The 19,623-nt window shown below is 52.1% G+C and overlaps 1 protein-coding gene and 1 long non-coding RNA gene across 2 annotated transcripts; both read right to left on the bottom strand.

Moving 5' to 3' along the window:
- Window positions 1-3,449: 3,449 nt before the first annotated feature.
- Window positions 3,450-6,159, bottom strand: LOC141726503 (uncharacterized). Its single transcript, XM_074531413.1, has 4 exons — window positions 6,095-6,159; window positions 5,509-5,590; window positions 4,658-5,324; window positions 3,450-3,600 (listed from the first exon to the last, which is right to left on the bottom strand). The coding sequence occupies exons 2-4, from the start codon at window positions 5,561-5,563 to the stop codon at window positions 3,492-3,494; spliced, it is 831 nt and encodes a 276-aa protein (XP_074387514.1). The 5' UTR covers window positions 5,564-5,590; window positions 6,095-6,159; the 3' UTR covers window positions 3,450-3,491.
- A 5,351-nt stretch (window positions 6,160-11,510) lies between these two features.
- Window positions 11,511-17,479, bottom strand: LOC141726504 (uncharacterized). Its single transcript, XR_012577697.1, has 2 exons — window positions 17,323-17,479; window positions 11,511-13,018 (listed from the first exon to the last, which is right to left on the bottom strand). It is a non-coding gene; the product is annotated as an uncharacterized LOC141726504 (long non-coding RNA).
- Between the last annotated feature and the right edge of the window lie 2,144 nt (window positions 17,480-19,623).

Below are 19,623 nucleotides of genomic sequence, written 5' to 3'. Positions count from 1 at the left end.
TATAGCCTTACACCCTGTTGGTCAGGGTGGTGGCAGCAGTCCCATTAAATGGTGGCTTCAGTCCTGTTGGAGTGATGAAGGTGATTCTGTCAAAGCAGTGATCCTGTAGAAGGGTCTGGTCTTCCTCTGAAGGTCCAGTGATGGTTATGGAGCTCTTGTCCTCTGGGAATCCAGTAGGCAAGCTGCTGCTGGTGTTGCAAGGCTCAGTTTATATCCAGGTAGAAATGCTTGGTTCTTCCCCCTGGACAGAGCATCCCACAATGGGTGGTACACTGGAAAGGGACCAGTAGGAAATGGAATTTTATCATTCCTGCAGTGACACTCAATGGCCCATTCACAGAAGATATCTTCCCTGGAGGGCGTTATCAGGGGTGAGTCATGGAAGAGATAAAGAACACTGCCCCACATATTTATAGCAGTTTTTGAAGATGGTGATTGAAAACATGCATTTGGTTATGAAACCCCAAAGCGGATAGCCTTCAAGAAATAATGAGTTAAAACATGGAATGTGAAACATTTGAAAAAACATAGCATTTAGGAAACATATAGAGCAATAGATCATCTAAAGCATGGAACACAATGACAAGAAGAGAGATAGGGATAGGGGAGTTGATGGGCTAAGCATGTTTAGAGCCAACAATGTCAAACTGACCCTAAGAGCCTTCCCAAGCCATGGGGAACAAGCCAAGTACACCGGGAATTGGCCATATTAGGATGGGAGTTCAAAAGTTTAAGGAGGAAGACTCATCAGGTGCCCCCTGCCCATGATGAAGGCCACCGGAACGACCACTGAAATGATCCTCAAAAGAGAAGTCTCCGCCCACGCTCCGCCCACACCATGCCTCCTATGAATATGCATGCAAGGCTATGATTATGCATGTGATATGATGTAACTCTATATTCAAAACTGTATAAAAGGCTTGCTTTGTCATGAGATACTTAGAAATCCCTTTTGTGATTCCTCCGACGCGTCGTAATAAAATACCTCCTGTCTATGCTGACTTAAATTGAGTCTCTTAGGCAGTTATTCTCGCCTTTTGGGGCAAAATTCGGCATCAGTTACATCTTACATTGCAGCCTGAAAGAGTGGGGTAATCCCTGCTCACAGGATGAACTCCACCCCCCTTACCCAAACTGGCTCAGGTGTAAAACCCCCACCCTGGGAAGGCCACACACAGGGGACAATGTCACACTTGCCCTGCCCCAGGGGAGGTCTCTGTCCCTTGTCAGTCCCTTGCTGTCCCTCCTTTTCTCTTTCTTTCCATCTCTCTCTTTACCGCACATTTACTGTTCAATAAAATCCACTTTGGCTTTGGTCTCGTTAGCACTTTACCTGAGGCAGAGGCATCCCTCTAACAATTTTCTTAACCAGATTGTGACATTATTTTGGCACAATGAGTTTAGGCACTGTTGTCTGACCTCAAGTGCCTTTGACAACAACATGGTTCCCTCCACTGAGGAGGTTGTGGTTCTCTCTGGAGGAACACTTGGAAACTTGCACGCAGCTTCCTCTGAGTGACTTATGGGAGAACTGATGAGGAAAATGGATGTTGTGGGTGCCCAGTATAACGAAAATATTTTGTTGTCCTTCCTTGAAAAGATGGTTAAAATCACTGGAGGAGAAGGAACAAATGATATCAGATTGATTTATAAAGTTCGTTTACTCCAAGGTGAGGAACACAAGGCTGCTAAAAGTCCCACAAGAAGCCCAGCTCAATAGCTAAATTCCCAAATATCTCCTGAATTCCAAGGCTTGGGTTCTTTGCCAAATGTGAGAATCATTTTTCTCTTTGTCCCTTTCACCTTTGTGACAGCAACAGAGAGCTTCCCCTTCCATTTAATAATCCGTAATGGGGCAAATTTCCTGTTTGTTTTATTGGAACCTGCCAGCAGCTGAGCTCGAGCTGTGCGGGAACTGATGAATCTTGGAATTGCCACAGAATTGCTTCTATCGTCAGTTTATTCATGTTTAGGAGTTGTTTGCATTTTCATCACATGTGACTTGTCGGAAAATGAAATATTCCTCAAAGTATTGTATGCAGAGTTAAGTTTGACTTCTGCCAGCTTTATTTTCTCCAGTACCCTGGGGATGCTCAAGGGGTCTTTGTGCTTCTCTCCCTGGGGAATGCTTGGGAGGAGTTTGGGGGTGTTGTCCCTGTCCCTGTCACTCCAGACTATTCCCCAGGGGCTGTCCCTGTCCCTCTCACCCGAGCCATTCCTCAGGGGGTCTCCATCATTCTCACCCCAGGAAATGCCTGGGGGGTCTCCCTCCCTCTCACCCCTGTGCCAGGGAGTGCTCGGGGCAGTCTCTGTCTCTCTCAGCCCAGGGGACGCTCGGGGGTCTCTGTCCCCTCACCCTGGGGAATGCTCGAGGGGTCTCCATCCCTCTGGCCTCAGGGAATGCCTGTGCAGGGCTGGGGACCAGGGGCTCTGTGTCCCTCTCACCCCTGAGGGTGCTCGGGGCTGGGGGGGCTCTCCCACCTTCTCACACCTGGGGAGGCCGGGGGGTCTCTGTCCCTCTCAGCCCTGCTGTGACCCCACCCAAACATCATCGGGGTCAGAGGGACAGAGACACCCCCAACCCCCCAGGACGGCAGAACCTGGGATTTGGTTTGGGGCTGAGGGTTTAGGAAGGGGCGGGAATTGGGGCTGGGCTTGGAGTTTGGAATGAGATTTGGATTAGAGCTGGGATTGGGGTTAAGGCTAGACATGGGATTGGCTTTAGGGCTGGGGTTGGGATTGGGTCTGGGGCTAGTCGAGTCTGGGACTGGGATGTGATTAAATACAGAGCTGGAGTGTGTCTATATGTGGAGTGAGACTGAGACCAGCATTGGGGTCAGGTTTGGGACCAAGCTTACCCAGAGCGGTACAGGGGGGATGTCACTGCGGGATGGTTTGGGGAAAATCCTGGTTTGGAGAAAAACAAGGTGTGAATGCCTTGTGCTGAGGATTCCTCTCACCCAAGTTCATCTCTACAATTCACCTAATGCCCATAAAAACCTCCAAAAATCAAGAGTGAATCAAAAAAGCCACCAGGAGTTCCCTCTTTCAAGTCTCATTCCTATGGGGTTCTGGTGGTCCCCCATCTCAGGGCTGCTGGGGACCCCATGGGTCCTGGGCATCCCCCTTCTCCAGGGTCCTGCTTATGGATTCTGGGGGTTTTGGGTTCCCCCTCTCCAGCCTCCCCCCAATCCAGCCACTTGGGGCTCCCCCCTCTCCCCACCATCCTACACTGGTTTAGGGCAAATTTGGGAGAAAACTTTCAAAAGAGGTTTCCTCTAGAAAGCAGATTCAAGCAGCTCCTCCCCCAGCTGGTTCAGGAAAACATTTCCTTGGAGAAAAGTGGAAAAAAACTCTTTATTTAAAAGGCAAAGCATTCACCAACACAACAAATGAACAATATTAAACAATAAAATATAAAGAGGTTACAAACTCACAAAGTCCCCCTGTGGGAAGTAGCTCAACTCACTCAGTCTCTTATCAGTCTCTTATCAGTCGCCCCAGTGCTGGAAATTCCGTGGCCCAGGCCTGACCCAGTGGGCCACAGGTGCGAGCTGCTGGTGATGTTCTGGGTGTTCAGTCCAGAGCAGGTTTAAACAGCTCCAAAGAAAAAGAAAAAAAAAAGAAAAAGAGCAGTCCAGGGAACTTCTCTTCTTCAGTGAGCTAAAAACTAACTAATAGCAAAGGAGAGCTCTGTCCCGCTGTCTGTCTGTCCATCCTGTCCATCCAGGAGCCGTAATGTGGAGGAGTGCAGTTTCTGAAAAAGAGCTGCCCCTTCTTCTTCCTACACTTCACGCTCAGAACCAGCCCTAAAGGTTGCTCGTGCCCAAGGCAACCACCCCTGGCAATGGGGCTCCATGGAGCTGCTCTCAGGAAAGACCCCTAAGAGCTGGGGAGTGCCCCAAAACTGCCTCAGAAACATGAGATACTCCAAAATCTCTTCAGGAATGTGGATTATTCAAGAACTCATTCAGTAATGGGCTCCCCCTCCCTTCATCATTCCCCAACTTTGGCTGTCTCATTCCAGACCCCAGCCCACCTCCCCAGTCCCAACCCCAACCCATCCCACCCCTCGTGGACATCATGACTCCCTTCCCAAGCCATATTTCCCCCATTTCCCACCTCCCAAACCCCATCCCACCCATCCTGCCCCACCTAATGCCCATGTCAAGCCTCCTGATTTGAAGGCCACTTTGCTCAATCCCCTTCCAACCCTATTCCACACCAAAGAGCTGTGGAATCCAGGAATTTTGGGGTGGGATTGAGTAGTTTTCAGTGGCATTGAGGTGACAGATTGAACCCTCTTGTCTCTTTCAGTGCCAAGAAAGGGAAACAAGTACATCAAATACCCCCAAATTCTCCCAATTATCTCCCTGAATCCCAGATTGCCCTGAAACACAAGTAAAAAGTGAGGCTTTAGATGCCATTGATGAATTTATTGAGTTTACCCTAATTTTCTCTGTTTTAAAGGGATGAATATGAATCCAAAGAAAATTAGGGTCAAAACAAAATAATATCCAGCCGCCTTCCCAATGCAGATCACCAGGAATGTGGATCGCCAGGGCTCTGACCAACGTGGGTCCTCCCATGTGGGATGAAGCTGGAGCAATGCAGGAAGCTCCCCCTGCAGCTGGGGCACTCACAGGGCTGCCCTTACCGGTGCCTCCGTTGGTGTCGGGTAAAGAACGAGCGGTCTGAGAAGCTCTTCCCACACTGGGGACACTCGTAGGGCCTCTCCCCGGTGTGGATGCGCCGGTGGGTGACGAGGGTGGATTTGTGCCTGAAGCCCATCCCGCAGTCGGGGCAGCAGAAGGGCCTCTCCTCGGTGTGAATGCGCTCATGTACAAGGAGGTGGGTGTTGGTGTGAAACCTCTTCTGACACTTGGGACACTCGTAGGGCCTCTCCCCAGTGTGGAACCTCTGGTGGACAACCAGGTCAGACCTGTGGCTGAAGTTCATCCCACATTCCAAGCACTCGTACGGCCGTTCCCCAGTGTGGATCCTCTGGTGGCAGATCAGGTTGAATCTCTTCCTGAAGCTCTTCCCACACTCCAAGCACTCATAGGGCCTCTCGCTGGCATGAAGCTGCTCATGGGCCACCAGCTCTGAGCTCTGGCTGAAGCTCTGTCCTCCTTCCTGGTTCAGGGTGGGTCTTTCCTCCTCAGAGCACCCTGGGCTGGGTTTGCAGCTCCTCCTTGTGCGGGATTGCCGGGGCTTTTCCTCCCCATTGGGTTCCTGCACTGTGGAGTCACTCAAAGCGGCCTCTTCCATGAGGTTCTGCTGTGGGGATTTTTCCTCCCTGGTCTCCATCCTCAGCTCCTTCTCTGGGGGAGGAAGGACAAGGAGAGGATGGGATTTGCTCCGTGCCACCCAAAAGGGGAAGGAGATCCCCCCAGTGCATCCCCAGCAGGATGGGGTTGGCAGCAGGGTTGTCCTGCAGCTGGGGGCTGTGCTGGGCTGGGAGATGGAGCAGGAGAGAGGGGAAAGGGGCACTGACTTCCTCCTCACCTGCCTGGGTGTCCCGGGGCATCTTCCTCTTCCTCCAAGCCTTCTCCTGCTCCATATTGCCAAGGTTTGGGAATGGGAAATCCTGGTTTGGGGAAAAACAAGGTGCGAATGCCTTGGGTTGGGGATTCCTCCCACCCAAGTCCATCACTTGAAGTCATCTGGTGTCCATAAAAACCTTCAAAAATCAAGAGTGAATCAAAAAAAGCCACCAGGATTTTCCCACTTCCAGTCTCTGGGGTTCTGGTGGTCCCCTGTCTCAGGGCTGTTGGAGATCCCATGGGCACTGGGGATCTCCCCTCTCCAGGGTCCTGCTTAGGGATGCTGGGGGGTTTTGGGGTCCCCTTCTCCAGCCTCACCCCAGTCCTGTCACTAGGGGCTCTCCCCTCTTCCCAACACCCTATCCTGGTTTAGGGCAAATTTGGGAGAAAATCTCCAAAAGCGTTTCCTCTAGAAAGCAGATTCAAGCGGCCCCTCCTCCAACCAGATCGAGAAAATATTTCCATGGAGAAAAGGGGAAAAAACCTGTTTATTTAACAGGCAAAGCATTCACCAGCACAAAAAAATGAACAATATTAAAAAATAAAACCTCTTGCCGCTCCAAAAGAGATGACAAACTCAGAAAGTCCCTCCGTGGGCTGTAGCTCGGCTCACTCAGTCTCTTATCAGTCTCTTATCAGTCTGTTAACAGCCCCTCCAGCACTGGAGCTGCCGCGGCCCAGGCTCAGCCTGGTGGGCCACAGCTGGGAGCTGCCAGTGGTGTTCTGGGTGTTCAGTCCAGAGCAGGTTTAAACAGCTCCAAAGAAAAAGAAAAACCACAGTTGGAGGAACTTCTCTGCCTCAGCGAGTTAGTTTTAACTAACTAAAAGCAAAGGAGAGCTCTGTCCTGCTGTCTGTCCAACTGCAGACAACTGATACCTTAGGTTGTAAATTTTTGCATTCTGTTTTGATGTGCAGCTTTTAGTTTTATATTAAGTGTTACTGGGATCTTTTCACAGGGTGGTGAAGACACAACAATCCTGTTCTAGCTGGAGACTCAAGGACAATCCCTTAAAACTTCAGGCCCAAAGCATAAACAATGTGAAAAGAGGACAGCAGGCATGCAAGCAAGGAAGATGTAACTTCATCATTTGAAACTATTAATTGAGCAGATAACTTCTATATACAAATGGACTAAAACTTGTTTAAATGTGAGATCTCATGACCAAGCCCTCTTTTGCTCCCATCTTGGAGCCATCCAGGCAGAGCCACAGTTGTGGCTCCTCTGCTGCCAGGGTGTGGCCTTTAAAGGCACTTCAATAAAAATCAACTTTATTCCTCTTAACTCCATGTGGCCTCTGTTCCAGCTCCTTAAGGCATCACAACAGTCCAGGACCCGGAATGTGGAGGAGTGAGTGCAGCGTATGAAAACAAACTACTGCTCTTCCTCCTCCCCTTCGCCCTCAGAACCAGCATTAAAGGTGCAGAACTCATTTCTGGGCTAAACGGACCGATGGGGTACGAGCATCATGAAGTCACCCCAGGACACCCCTGTCAGGGTCAGGGGGTCCCGTCCCCGCCTCATCTCCGGGCTGCCGGGGGTCCCCCAGCTCCGGTATCGCCCCTTCCCCTCTCCCCGCCCCGGGGGTCCCCCGTTCCAGAGCCCCGGCTCTCACGGGGATCCCCAAAATCAACGTCCCGCCCCGTTGGTACCGGGCCATCCCCACGTGGACCCCCCGGGACCCTCCCGAGGGGCGATCGCGGCTCCTCTCCCCCGGAAAAGCTCCTCTGAGGGAGCCCGGAGATATCCGGGGGTCGAGTCCGGCATCTGCCTGCTCTGAACACTCTCCAAAAAATCCTCCCGGAGACCCCTGGCTGGAGCCGAGGCGAGCTCGGCCTCCGCCGTCACCTGCGGCTCGGTGCTGGGGGCGATGCTCCCGGGGCAGGGGGTGCTGCAGGCTCGGAGTGCGGGCGCTGCGAGCGCCGGGATTCTCCCTCTCCCGCTCCTCCTCTCCCTCCCCTTCCTCCCGCATTTCCTTCACTCCCAGCCCGGACCCCCCTTTCCCACCGCTCTGCCCCGCGGCCCCGCAGCACCGGCTGCTGGGTGGGGGAGCCCCCGATCGGCCCCAGGGCTGGGCAGGGGGCTCGGGGACCCCCCCGGGGCGGATCCGTCCCCCCGGCCCGAGCCCCAAATTCCGCTCCGGGGCCGCCGGGCTCTGCGGGTCCGCCTGGCAACCGGCGAGTCATCGGCGAGAAAGGCTCCGGTTGGCTGGAACTTGGTTAGTGCCTCCTCTGATTGGCTGGAATTGTGAAAGGCGCTGCGCCCTACGGGTGTCCCCGGGAGGTACACGGTCTTGGGCCGGAGCCTTTTCATATTTCTTTCTCTCTGAGAACATTTCTGATTTATTTCTCTCCCTCACTCCTTTCCATTTCTTGTTCAGTACAATCCAAGTTCGAGCAGATCCGCAGGTTGCGTTCTCATGGTCTCATTTGCACCTTTACTCACGTGTGAGGATGTCAGAGAGCCCCCCCAGCCCGTGCACCCTCAGGGGTGAGAGGAACACAGAGCCCCTGGTCCCCAGCCCTGCGCAGGCATTGCCTGAGGCCATAGGGATGGAGACCCCCCTAGCATCCCCAGGGTGAAGGGACAGAGACTCCTGAGCATCCCCTGGGCTGAGAGGGACAGAGACTGCTCCGAGCACCCCCTGGCACAGGGATGAGAGGGAGGGAGACGCCCCAGGCATTCCCTGGGGTGAGAATGATGGAGACCCCCTGGGAATGGCCTGGGGGTACAGGGACAGGGACAACCCCTCCAGCCCCTCCCAAGCATTCCCATGGCATGAGGTACAGAGACCTCTCGAGCAGCCACTGAACACTGTGTTACAAATGAGAAGCTTGGCTAGGCCAATATTCAAGCAGCAATCAATTTATTAATTAATATGGTAAAGCATGAGCAATACAGCGCTGGGTACGGTGGGGGAAGTTTTCCCTCCAACTGCACACTGATAATTGAGGGTTACAGGTATTTATAGGGGTATTCATCAGCTTTCTCAGCAGTTTCTATTCCCAATTTTTACATCCCAATTCTATACCTATTGTGAATTAATTTTTCTCAGGATGTATCCCAGAAAGGAGTATCCCCAGATGGTGGTGGTTCAGTTTCCAAAAGAAGGAAGAAATCTCCCAGATGGTGTGGTCCAGATTCCAGATGTGGGTCTACCTTTTAATTGCAAGGACTATAAATCTCATAACAGTGATGTCCAGCTACACTTGGTCGAAACCATAAATCCTTGAGTTGATGTTCATCTTCCTTTCTCATGCTGCTTTTCACAGTTTTGTTAAGGTGTGAGATAAGCATGTTTCCTTTTATATATTCTAAAGCTGTAGTTTCAAAGATCCTTACTACAAGTAGTATTCTCAAATTATACTTCAAAAGGTTATTATTATTGCAAAACTCTTTAAGGCTTATCTACAAGCAGAAAGTTCCTGTCAAAAAGCAATATCCTAAAAGCATTAATTCAAATGCTCCTATATCACTTTAAGACTTATCAAAGATAATTACGAACAAAAGTTAGGTTCAAAGGCCTTCTTCTTCCAAGCTTTGCTTTCCTCAGTAATTATTAGAATTCATCTTTATACCTATCCCATGGTCAGTTTCCACACAAATTACCATCACAAATACCATGTTGCCTGTATGTACCTGACATGAAACACAGCTTTGTATTTCACAGGGGGGCACAGGGATGGCTCCTGTGAGAAGCTGCTGGAAGCTTCCACCGTGTCTGGCACAGCCAATTCCTGGTGGCTTCAAAGATGGACCTGCTTCTGGCAAAGGCTGGGCCAGTTACAAATGGTGGTAACGCCTCTGTGATATCAGATTGAAAAAGAAATCAAAATAGAGATTGTGGTGCAGTTTTAACTCCAGTCAGAGGAGGGCAGAGGGAGATCGTGTGAGAAGAACAACTCTGCAGACATCAAGGTCAGTGCAGAAGGAGGGGCAGGAGGTGCTCCAGGCCCTGGAGACCCAGGCACCCTGTAGGAGAGCCATGGGGAGAGGAGCCCTGCTCCCAGGCTGGAGCAGCCTGTCCCTGCAGGAATGCACCCCTGGAAGAGTGACCCATGCCGCAGCTGTTTGGGAAGGACTGTTGTCCCTGGCATGGACTCACACTGCAGCAGTTTGCAGAGGGATGCTGCGCCTGAAATGGACTCACATGGGAGAAGCTCCGGCAGAACTGTCTCCCTTCGGAGGGACCCACAGTGCAGCAGGGGAACCACTCCTCTCCCTGAGCAGGGGCAGAAGCCATGGGTGATGAACTGACCATAACCCCCATTCCCTGTCTCCCTGCACTGCTGGGGTGGGAAGCAGAGCTGGAACGAGGGAGGTGAGTGGCATATGTTATTTCCCCTTTTCCTGCTCTGACTTTGTTAGTAATAACTGAATTTCACATCTCTAAGCTAAGCCTGTTTTTCCCAGGACAGTATTTGATAAGTGATCTTGCCCAGTCCTTATCCCAACCCATGAACCCTTTATTAAATTCTCTTTGTCCAGCTGCAGAGGGGAGTGAGTGAGCAGCCCACATGGATGCTTGGCATTTGGTCTGGGTCAACCCACGACACCTTGGGACCACAGGGTCACAATGGACCCTTGGCTTTATGGGATCTCATTGGTTCCATCAGGCCCTGCAGGGCCACTTAATTCAACAAGGCCCCAAAGTTTCACAGTGGTCTCCAGGATTCCATGAGGCCCTGCAATGTCAAAATGGACCTTTGCATCCATGGGGGCCCACAGTGTCACAATGGGCTCTTTTCGTCCTACAGCTTCACAATGGCCCCTGGGTTTCATGTGTCCTGTACGGTTCCATGAATCCTTAGTTCCATGTGTCCTGTAGGGTCACAATGGTCTCCTTGGTTTCATGGTGCCACACTTGCCATCATTTCCATGGTATCACAACTGCCCTTGGATCCCAAGAGGCCCCAGAGTGTGACAATGGCCCTTTGCTTCCATGACAACCTGTAGTGTCACAATGGTGCCCATGATTCCATCAGGCCCTGCAGTGTCACCGTGGACAGTTGGTTCAGTGACACTCCACGATGTCACCATGGCCCCTTGGTTCCACAGAGCCCCACTGTGTTACTGTGGTCCCTTTGGTTCCAAGGCCCAGAAGTGCCAGAATGACCCTTTGGTTCCATCAGGCCTTGAAGTTACAAAATGGTCTCCATGGTTTCATGAGTACCCCACCCCATGTCACAAGAGACTCTTGGTTCCCTGAAGTTCTTCAGTGTCACAATATGCCCTTGGTTCCTTGAGGTTTGGTAGAGTCCCAATTGACTCCTTGGTTCCATGAAGCCCTGCTGTGTTCACAATGCCCATGGTTCCATGAGTGTCCATGGTGTCACCACGGTCTCCTTGGATCCCCAGTGTCACCACGGTCTCCTTGGATCCCCAGTATCACCATGGTCTCCTTGGCACCATCCAGGCCTTGTAACAAGAGACAGGGAGCCATTTTGTGCCTTAGATGAAAGGCTGCAGAACTCATGGTTGTGAGGCTGTGTCACTGATAAGAAACAAAAACCACCTTAATCTGAACAACAAATATCATCTCAAGTACCTTCAATCCCAGCCTCGACAGAGGTAGAAAATACAAACAGAGATTCCGCAGTAAATCAAAAACAGGGACCATATTTGGAATGCAGCCAAATGCATTCAAGTGCATTTGAATGCACTCGCTATGATGGGGAGGTGATGATCCCCTATTCCAAGAGTGAACTTAGGAAGGGCTGACTACTGAAGGAACTACACAGAACCACAATATAAGAAAAGCAGGTGGCAAAGGTAATTCTGGCATAGGGAGACCAGAAAGCAAGAGCAGATGAACCAGTGCAGTCGCCACCAAGAAGATCAAGTTCACACACTGTGGGCAGCAACCCCATCAGGCCGTCTCACCATCCCCTGGTACAAGGGGGGTCACGATGGTTCATTTCACTGATCTCAGGGTGCAAAGACACACAGCAGGGGACTTTCAGTATTAACCAAAACAAATGCACCTTTTATTGAGTGCCCAAAGCAGATGCAGCAGAAGGAGTAGAATGGGGATAAAGGATAGAGAGACAGAGAAAAGGAAGGGGGGAATAGCTGCCGACAGAGGGATCCTCGTGGTCCAGCCAATAGTTCCGTCTGGTCATGTCGGGGAGAGTCTCAAAGTCTTTGGTTAACTCAGGGCTCTATTATAATCTACCCCCAGGAGGGGAGCAGGACGGCACATGGAGGGCACAGTGGAGAATAAATCCATTGGGAACAGGTACAGACAGTCCAGTTCTGAACAGCATAAACCGATGCCAGCAGTGAGCGGGGCCCGTTGTTTCAGGACTGGTTCCTATGGGAAACCTCCCGCTTCCCATGGCAGACATCCCGCTCCAGTCAGGCCAGCACCCCTGGGTTAGAATTTGAAGGGTCTCAGTCTCAGTCCTTGGGGAGGGCTTTAATCTCCGTCCTTGACGGCAGCTGTGAGGCAGATGAGGGATCTTTGGACTGTCTTTTACAGACTGACATCCCAAAACATAAAAATAATTATGCCTTTCCCCTTAAAAAGAAAATTTACTGAATTCATAAAATTAAATTATTTTTCTTATTTATAATAGTATTATTCTATATTTGTATTACCTAATTTTAATATTTATATTTTAAAGTCCATACCTATTTTGCAAGCAAAAAAATTATTGGTCATTGGTTCTAAGAAACATAATTTCCTTCATTAATTCTTTGAGCAGTGTGGCTATTGATTTCTCCTTCTTTATGCTAATTAGTACCATTTAAATCCTGTTGTGATTTTTTTTTATCATTTTCACAGACACGGTATTTGGGGTCTGTGCAGAACTTTCTGGGGCACATTTGAGGCAATTTTGTGTCTGGGGAGGGAATTCAGAGAGAACTGGAGGGTCTGGAGGACATTTGGGGGAGCCAGGTGGGCACTTGGAGGGGCACTCAGGGATTCCGAGGGACAGGTCGGGGTCCGGGGCAGCACTTGGGGGTCCAGGGGCAACCATGGCGGTCAGGGAGGGGAATTTGGGGCCGTTTGGGGGCTCTGGCGGGGCCCTCTGGGGCGCGAGGGTTGATGGGAGTTGTAGGCGCGGGTGTATTGCAGTTTATCATGGTCGCGGAGCATCACGGGAGTTCGAGGCGCAACTGCAATGGCTCTCAGTGGAGGCGCGGGGCATGACGGGAGATGAAGTCCCAGCTCCAACAGCGCGGGACATTTGCCGCGGAGCATGATGGGAGCCGTAGTCCCGAAAGTGGTTCGAACGCGGCGTTTGCAGGTGCGGGAAGGCTCTTGGGGGAAACTTCTGCGTCCGAGCCGCGACTTGAGGTCCTCGGGGGAACGCAAACGGTTCGGGAGCACTTGCGGGGATCTTGGGGAGCTCTAACCGGGCTCTTTGGGGCGCAGCGCACGGCAGGAGTTTTAGGCGCCGGACCGTGTTCTGAGGGGCTCTGGGGTATGAGAGGAGATGAATTCCCAGAAGTGGCTGTACCGGGCATCTGTGGGGATGGGAGAACTCAGGGGGTCCGGGGACGCTTTTGGGGGATCCCGAAGGGGCGCTGAAGGGGCACTGACGGATCCTGGAGGTTCTGGGGGACACTTAAGGGACAAAGGGGGGGCGGATCCCGGGGGGGGGGGGGGGGGCTGTCGAGCGCGGGGCATGACGGGCGTTGTAGTCCCGGCTGCAATAGGGCTGAATCGGGCCGCGGGGCATGACGGGAGTTGTGGCTAGCGTAGGCACCGTCCCCGAGTCTCCGATCTCTGGCGCTGATTGACTTCGAGTGATGACGGGCGGGAGTCTCGGCAAATGGGATGTGGCAAAGGCGGGAACAGCCCATTCAACCTCTCCAGTCCCTCCCAGTACAGACCAGTACAACCCCAGTACAGTGCAGTTCATCCCAAGTAGAACCCAGTTCAACCCCAGTGCCCCTCCACTCCCTCCCAGTACAGCCCCGTCCCTCCCCTGAGTTGATTACCAGTCCCTTCCAGTTCCCCCCAGTGTCATTGACACGATGCCCCAGTACCCCCAGTCCTCCCTGCAATGGCCCCAGTGTCTCCTGTTTGACCCAGTATCCCTCAGTATTACTCCCAGTATGTCCCAGTCTGTCTCAGTACACACCCAGAGTCCATTACCAGTCCACAGAGATTCCCCTTCAGCACTCCCCGTGTTCGCAGGTTGTCCCAATATCCCCCAGTGTCACACAGTATGTCCCAGTGTCTCCCACAGCGTTCCCAGTGTTCCCCAGTATGTCCCAGTCCTCCCCAGTGTCACTACCAGTATGTCCCAGTCTCTCCCACAGCATTCCCAGTGTCCCCAGTTTGTCCCAATATCCCCCAGTGTCCCCAGTATGTCCCAGTCCTCCCCAGTGTTTCCAAGGACAGTTTCATCTCTCACGGTGGCCGTGGCAGCCAAACCCAGCAGTGGGGTCAGTGCAGTGTCCATGGCCACAGCCCCTTGCAGTGCCCAGTGCAGCTTGCGCTGATGATCCACCCTCACAGCTGGCCCAGGGCAGCTCTGCAGGGGCTTTGGTGGCACCTGGGGCTGGCACACACCTGAGCAGTGTGTCTGTTTGCAGTAGGGAAACTCAGCAGTTTGAGATTGCTGCAAAAAGTACAAAAAGGTACAACTCCTCTCAGGCTGGGTGCAGCCAGCTCTGCAAGCACAGCAGGGCCCAGGGCAGTGAGGACAGACAGGATGGGGCTGGGCAATGTGGAGCAAGGCTGTCCACAGTGGGTCAGAGATCCAGGCAGAGCTTCTGTGAGCATGCCAGAGCTGCTGAGGAGAGACCCTGGGTCAATGTCCATCACAGAATGCTGCAATCACCTCTGCTCTTAACAGAAATTTAATAAAATACACCTTTAAAACAGGAATGTATATTTTATTACTGCTCTTTAAAATCTTTCTCCATAACTGGACTAGGAAAACTTTAATGACCCTCTCAGGGCTTTGCTGTTGTTTACATCAGACTCAGTCTTTGAGAGTGTCTTGAAAAAACTTCTCAAGAACTCAAAGGTAAATTTAGACTCCAAATTTTCTTGATGTTTTAATGGGTCCCACTGAGGGACACGACTGCCTGCCCCTGCCTGCCCACACAAAGGCTCCTGCTGGGGGATGTGCTGCTCCACAGCCCTGCCCTGGCAGGGAAATTCCTTTCTGTTTGGGTCCTGTCTGGCTCTCCCTATCTGCCCTTTGCATTAATTCTTTCTTTCTCTGGCTGTTCTCTATTATGCCAAAAGGATCCAGCATCTCTGAAACCTCCCTTCAGTCCCTCCCAGGGCTCCTCTGCTGTCCTCAGTCTCCACTCCACTGAGCACAGAGCTGCTTTGTGCCTGTACACGAATTTGCTGTTTCAGAGGGTGTCATTTATTCAGGCCTGAGCTCTAGTGAGGGATAACTCCCAACCTCACATGGACATGTAATTCTACCATCGTGTTGCTTCTATACAGTCACTAAATGTGAATTACAATTTATTCATTTCCATTCCCACCCCAAGTTCCCAGATTCATTCCTTCTTTTCTCTGTCCCTGCACCCATGAACCAGATGTCTTCTTCTTCTTTCCAACCATCCTTGCTGGGAAAGCAGCCCCTGCATGCCTTGTTCCTGTGCTGAAAGTTCACAGGCAGGGTAAAAATGGAATGAACCCTTTTGGTATCAGCCCCAGGCTATGCGTGGGCAGGCAGAGGCAGGCAGGAGGCAGAGCTGTCAGCAAAGGAAGGGCCCAGCCAGGTGGGGCAGCCGGGGATGCCGACAGCCTGCAGGGACAGAGGCGCAGGGCAGGGACACCGTGGGACAGCCTGGGCTGCACAGGGCACAGGGATAAGCAGCAGCTGCAAGACAGCCCTGCCAGAGCCAACCTGGGCAGCACTTTGGCCGTGGCTGCTGGGCCTGGGCCTGAGGCAGGAGCAGGAGACAAGTGACCCTTGCAGGGCTGGGGCCTCATGGACTCCTTGTCCCTGCTCAGCAGCCTGGCAGGGGCCGCCCCATGCTCCTGCCCTTGGCATTGCACATCCCCACATCCCAATGCCCATCCGGGGAAGAGCCCTGAGCAAGGAGGGAGGGACAGGATCTGCCTGGCCAGGGGCTGGGGCTCAGGCATTGGCCCTTTGCATTCCTCAAACACATCCAGGTGTGCTCAGCACCAGAGACACCTTGGCCTTGTTTGTCCCCAGCTGTCATCACTGTCCCCAGTGTTCTGCTCTAACTGGAACCTGGGCACACTTTTCCAGTCGTGTCTCTCAGTGGGACCCATTAAAACTTCAAGAAAATTTGGAGTCTAAATTTAACTTTGTGTTCTTGAGAAGTTTTTTCAAAACACTCTCAAGGACTGAGTCTGATGTAAACAACAGCAAAACCCTGAGAGGGTCATTAAAGTTTTCCTAGTCCAGTTATGGAGAAAGATTTTAAAGAGCAGTAATAAAATATACATTCCTGTTTTAAAGGTGTATTTTATTAAATTTCTGTTAAGAGCAGAGGTGATTGCAGCATTCTGTGATGGACATTGACCCAGGGTCTCTCCTCAGCAGCTCTGGCCTGCTCACAGAAGCTCTGCCTGGATCTCTGACCCAGTGTGGACAACCTTGCTCCACATTGCCCAGCCCCATCCTGTCTGTCCTCTCTGCCCTGGGCCCTGCTGTGCTTGCAGAGCTGGCTGCACCCAGCCTGAGAGGGGTTTTCCTGTTTTGTACTTTTTGCAGCAATCTCAAACTGCTGAGTTTCCCTACTGCAAACAGACACACTGCTCAGGTGTGTGCCAGCCCCAGGTGCCACCAAAGCCCCTGCAGAGCTGCCCTGGGCCAGCTGTGAGGGTGGATCATCAGCGCAAGCTGCACTGGGCACTGCAAGGGGCTGTGGCCATGGACACTGCACTGACCCCACTGCTGGGTTTGGCTGCCACGGCCACCGTGAGAGATGAAACTGTCCTTGGAAACACTGGGGAGGACTGGGACATACTGGGGACACTGGGGGATATTGGGACAAACTGGGGACACTGGGAATGCTGTGGGAGAGACTGGGACATACTGGTAGTGACACTGGGGAGGACTGGGACATACTGGGGAACACTGGGAACGCTGTGGGAGACACTGGGACATACTGTGTGACACTGGAGGGAACTGGAAGGGACTGGGAATAATCTCAGAGTTATTGGGAGGGACGGGGCTGTACTGGGAGGGACTGGAGGGGCACTGGGGTTGTACTGGGTTCTACTTGGGATGAACTGAGCTGTACTGGGGTTATATTGGTCTGTACTGGGGTAGTACTGGTCAGTACTCGGGATGAACTGGTCTGTACTGGGAGGGACTGGAGAGGTTGAATGGGCTGTTCCCGCCTTTGCCACGTCCCATTTGCCGAGACTCCCGCCCGTCATCACTCGAACTCAATCAGCGCCAGAGATCGGAGACTCGGGGACGGTGCCTACGGTAGCCACAACTCCCGTCATGTCCCGCGGTCCGATTCAGCCCTATTGCAGCCGGGACTACAACTCCCGTCATGCCCCGCGCTCCACAGAACATCCGGGATCCGCCCCCCCTTTGTCCCTTAAGTGTCCCCCAGAACCTCCAGTATCTCCCAGTGCTCCCTCAGCGCCCGTTCGGGACCCCCAAAAGCGTCCCTGGATCCCCTGAGTGTTCCCGACCTCACAGATGCCCGGTAGAGCCACGTCTGGGAATTCATCTCCTCTCTTCCCCCGCGGCCCCAGAGCCCCTCAGAACAGTCCTGCGCCTAAAACTCCTGCCGTGCCCCGCACCCTAAAGAGCCTTGTTAGAGGTCCTCGAACTCCCCGCAAGTTCTCTCGAACCGCTTACGTTTCCCCGAGGATCTCAAGTGGCGGCTCGCACGCAGGAGGCTCCCCCAAGAGCCTTCCCGGACTACCAAACAAAGCGTCAGAGTCACTTCCGGGACTACGGCTCCCATCATGCTCCGCAGCGCATGTCCAGTGTTGTTCCAGCCGGGACTTCATCTCCCGTCCGGCCCCGCGCTTACACCGAGAGGCATTGTAGCTGCGCCTCGAACTGCCGTGATGCTCCGCGGCCCCGTTTAAGCGTATTAGAACGTCGCCTACAACTCCCTGCAACCCTCGCGCCTCAGAGATCCCAGTCGGAGCCCCCCAAGGGCCCGCCCGGACCCCGAAAGGCCCCAAATTCCCCTCCCTGACCTCCAAGTGCCCCCCTGGACCCCCAAGTGCTGCCCCAGATCCCGAACTATCCCTCAGAATCCCTGAGTGCCCCTCCAAGTGACCACCCGGCTCCTGCAAAGTGTCCTCCAGACCATGAAGTTTTCTCTGAATTCCCTCCCAGACCCAGACCCAGAACTTCCCCAAATGTGCCTCAGAAATGTCTCCATGGACCCTAAAGTGGCCTTTTTTACCCTGTCTATGAAAATGATAAAAAAGATGACAAAAGGATTTAAAATAGGACTAATTAGTATAAAGGAGAAATCAAGAGCCAGACTGGACAGTGAGTTAATGAAGGGAATCGTGTTACTTAGAACCAATGACCAATACATTTTTTGCTTACTAAAATGGTATGGGTTTTTTAATATAAACATTCCAATTTGGTAATACAAATATAGAATAATAATACTATAAATAAGAAAAATAATTATAATATTTAAATTCAGTTAATTTTCTTTTAAGGGGAGATGAATAATTATTTTTATGTTTTGCAATGTCAGTCTGTAAGAGACGGTCCAAAGATCCCTCATCTGCCTCACAGCTGCCGTCAAGGACGGAGATTAAAGCCCTCCCCAAGGACTGAGACTGAGACCCCTCAAATTCTGACCCAGGGGTGCTGGCCTGACTGGAGCGGGATGTCTGCCATGGGAAGCGGGAGGTTTCCCATAGGAACCAGTCCTGAAACAACGGGCCCCGCTCACTGCTGGCACCGGTTTGTGCTGTTCAGACCTGGACTGTCTGTACCTGTTCCCAATGGATTTATTCTCCACTGTGCCCTCCATGTGCCGTCCTGCTCCCCTCCTGGCGGCAGATTATAATAGAGCCCTGAGTTAACCAAAGACTTTGAGACTCTCCCCGACATGACCAGACGGAACTGTTGGCTGGACCACAAGGATCCCTCTGTTGGCAGCTATTCCCCCCTTCCTTTTCTCTGTCTCTCTATCCTTTATCCCCATTCTACTCCTTCTGCTGCATCTGCTGTGGGCACTCAATAAAAGGTGCATTTGTTTTGGTTAATACTGAAAGTCCCCTGCTGTGTGTCTTTGCACCCTGAGATCAGTGAAATGAACCATCGTGACCCCCCTTGTACCAGGGGATGGTGAGACGGCCTGATGGGGTTGCTGCCCACAGTGTGTGAACTTGATCTTCTTGGTGGCGACTGCACTGGTTCATCTGCTCTTGCTTTCTGGTCTCCCTATGCCAGAATTACCTTTGCCACCTGCTTTTCTTATATTGTGGTTCTGTGTAGTTCCTTCAGTAGTCAGCCCTTCCTAAGTTCACTCTTGGAATAGGGGATCATCACCTCCCCATCATAGCGAGTGCATTCAAATGCACTTGAATGCATTTGGCTGCATTCCAAATATGGTCCCTGTTTTTGATTTACTGCGGAATCTCTGTTTGTATTTTCTACCTCTGTCGAGGCTGGGATTGAAGGTACTTGAGATGATATTTGTTGTTCAGATTAAGGTGGTTTTTGTTTCTTGTCAGTGACACAGCCTCACAACCATGAGTTCTGCAGCCTTTCATCTAAGGCACAAAATGGCTCCCTGTCTCTTGTTACAAGGCCTGGATGGTGCCAAGGAGACCATGGTGATACTGGGGATCCAAGGAGACCGTGGTGACACTGGGGATCTAGGGAGACCGTGGTGATAGTGGGGATCCATGGAGACCATGGTGATAGTGGGGATCCAAGGAGACCGTGGTGATACTGGGGATCCAAGGAGACCGTGGTGACACCATGGACACTCAGGGAACCATGGGCATTGTGACACAGCAGGGCTTCATGGAACCAAGGAGTCAATTGGGACTCTACCAAACCTCATGAAACCAAGGGCATATTGTGACACTGAAGAACTTCAGGGAACCAAGAGTCTCTTGTGACACGGGGTGGGGTACTCATGAAACCATGGAGACCATTTTGAAACTTCAAGGC

The sequence above is a fragment of the Zonotrichia albicollis genome, chromosome 35 (assembly GCF_047830755.1).
Source record: "Zonotrichia albicollis isolate bZonAlb1 chromosome 35, bZonAlb1.hap1, whole genome shotgun sequence".
NCBI lineage: Eukaryota > Metazoa > Chordata > Aves > Passeriformes > Passerellidae > Zonotrichia > Zonotrichia albicollis.
Note: the sequence above shows the minus strand (reverse complement) of the source record. Positions and strands in the feature narration are given on the sequence as shown.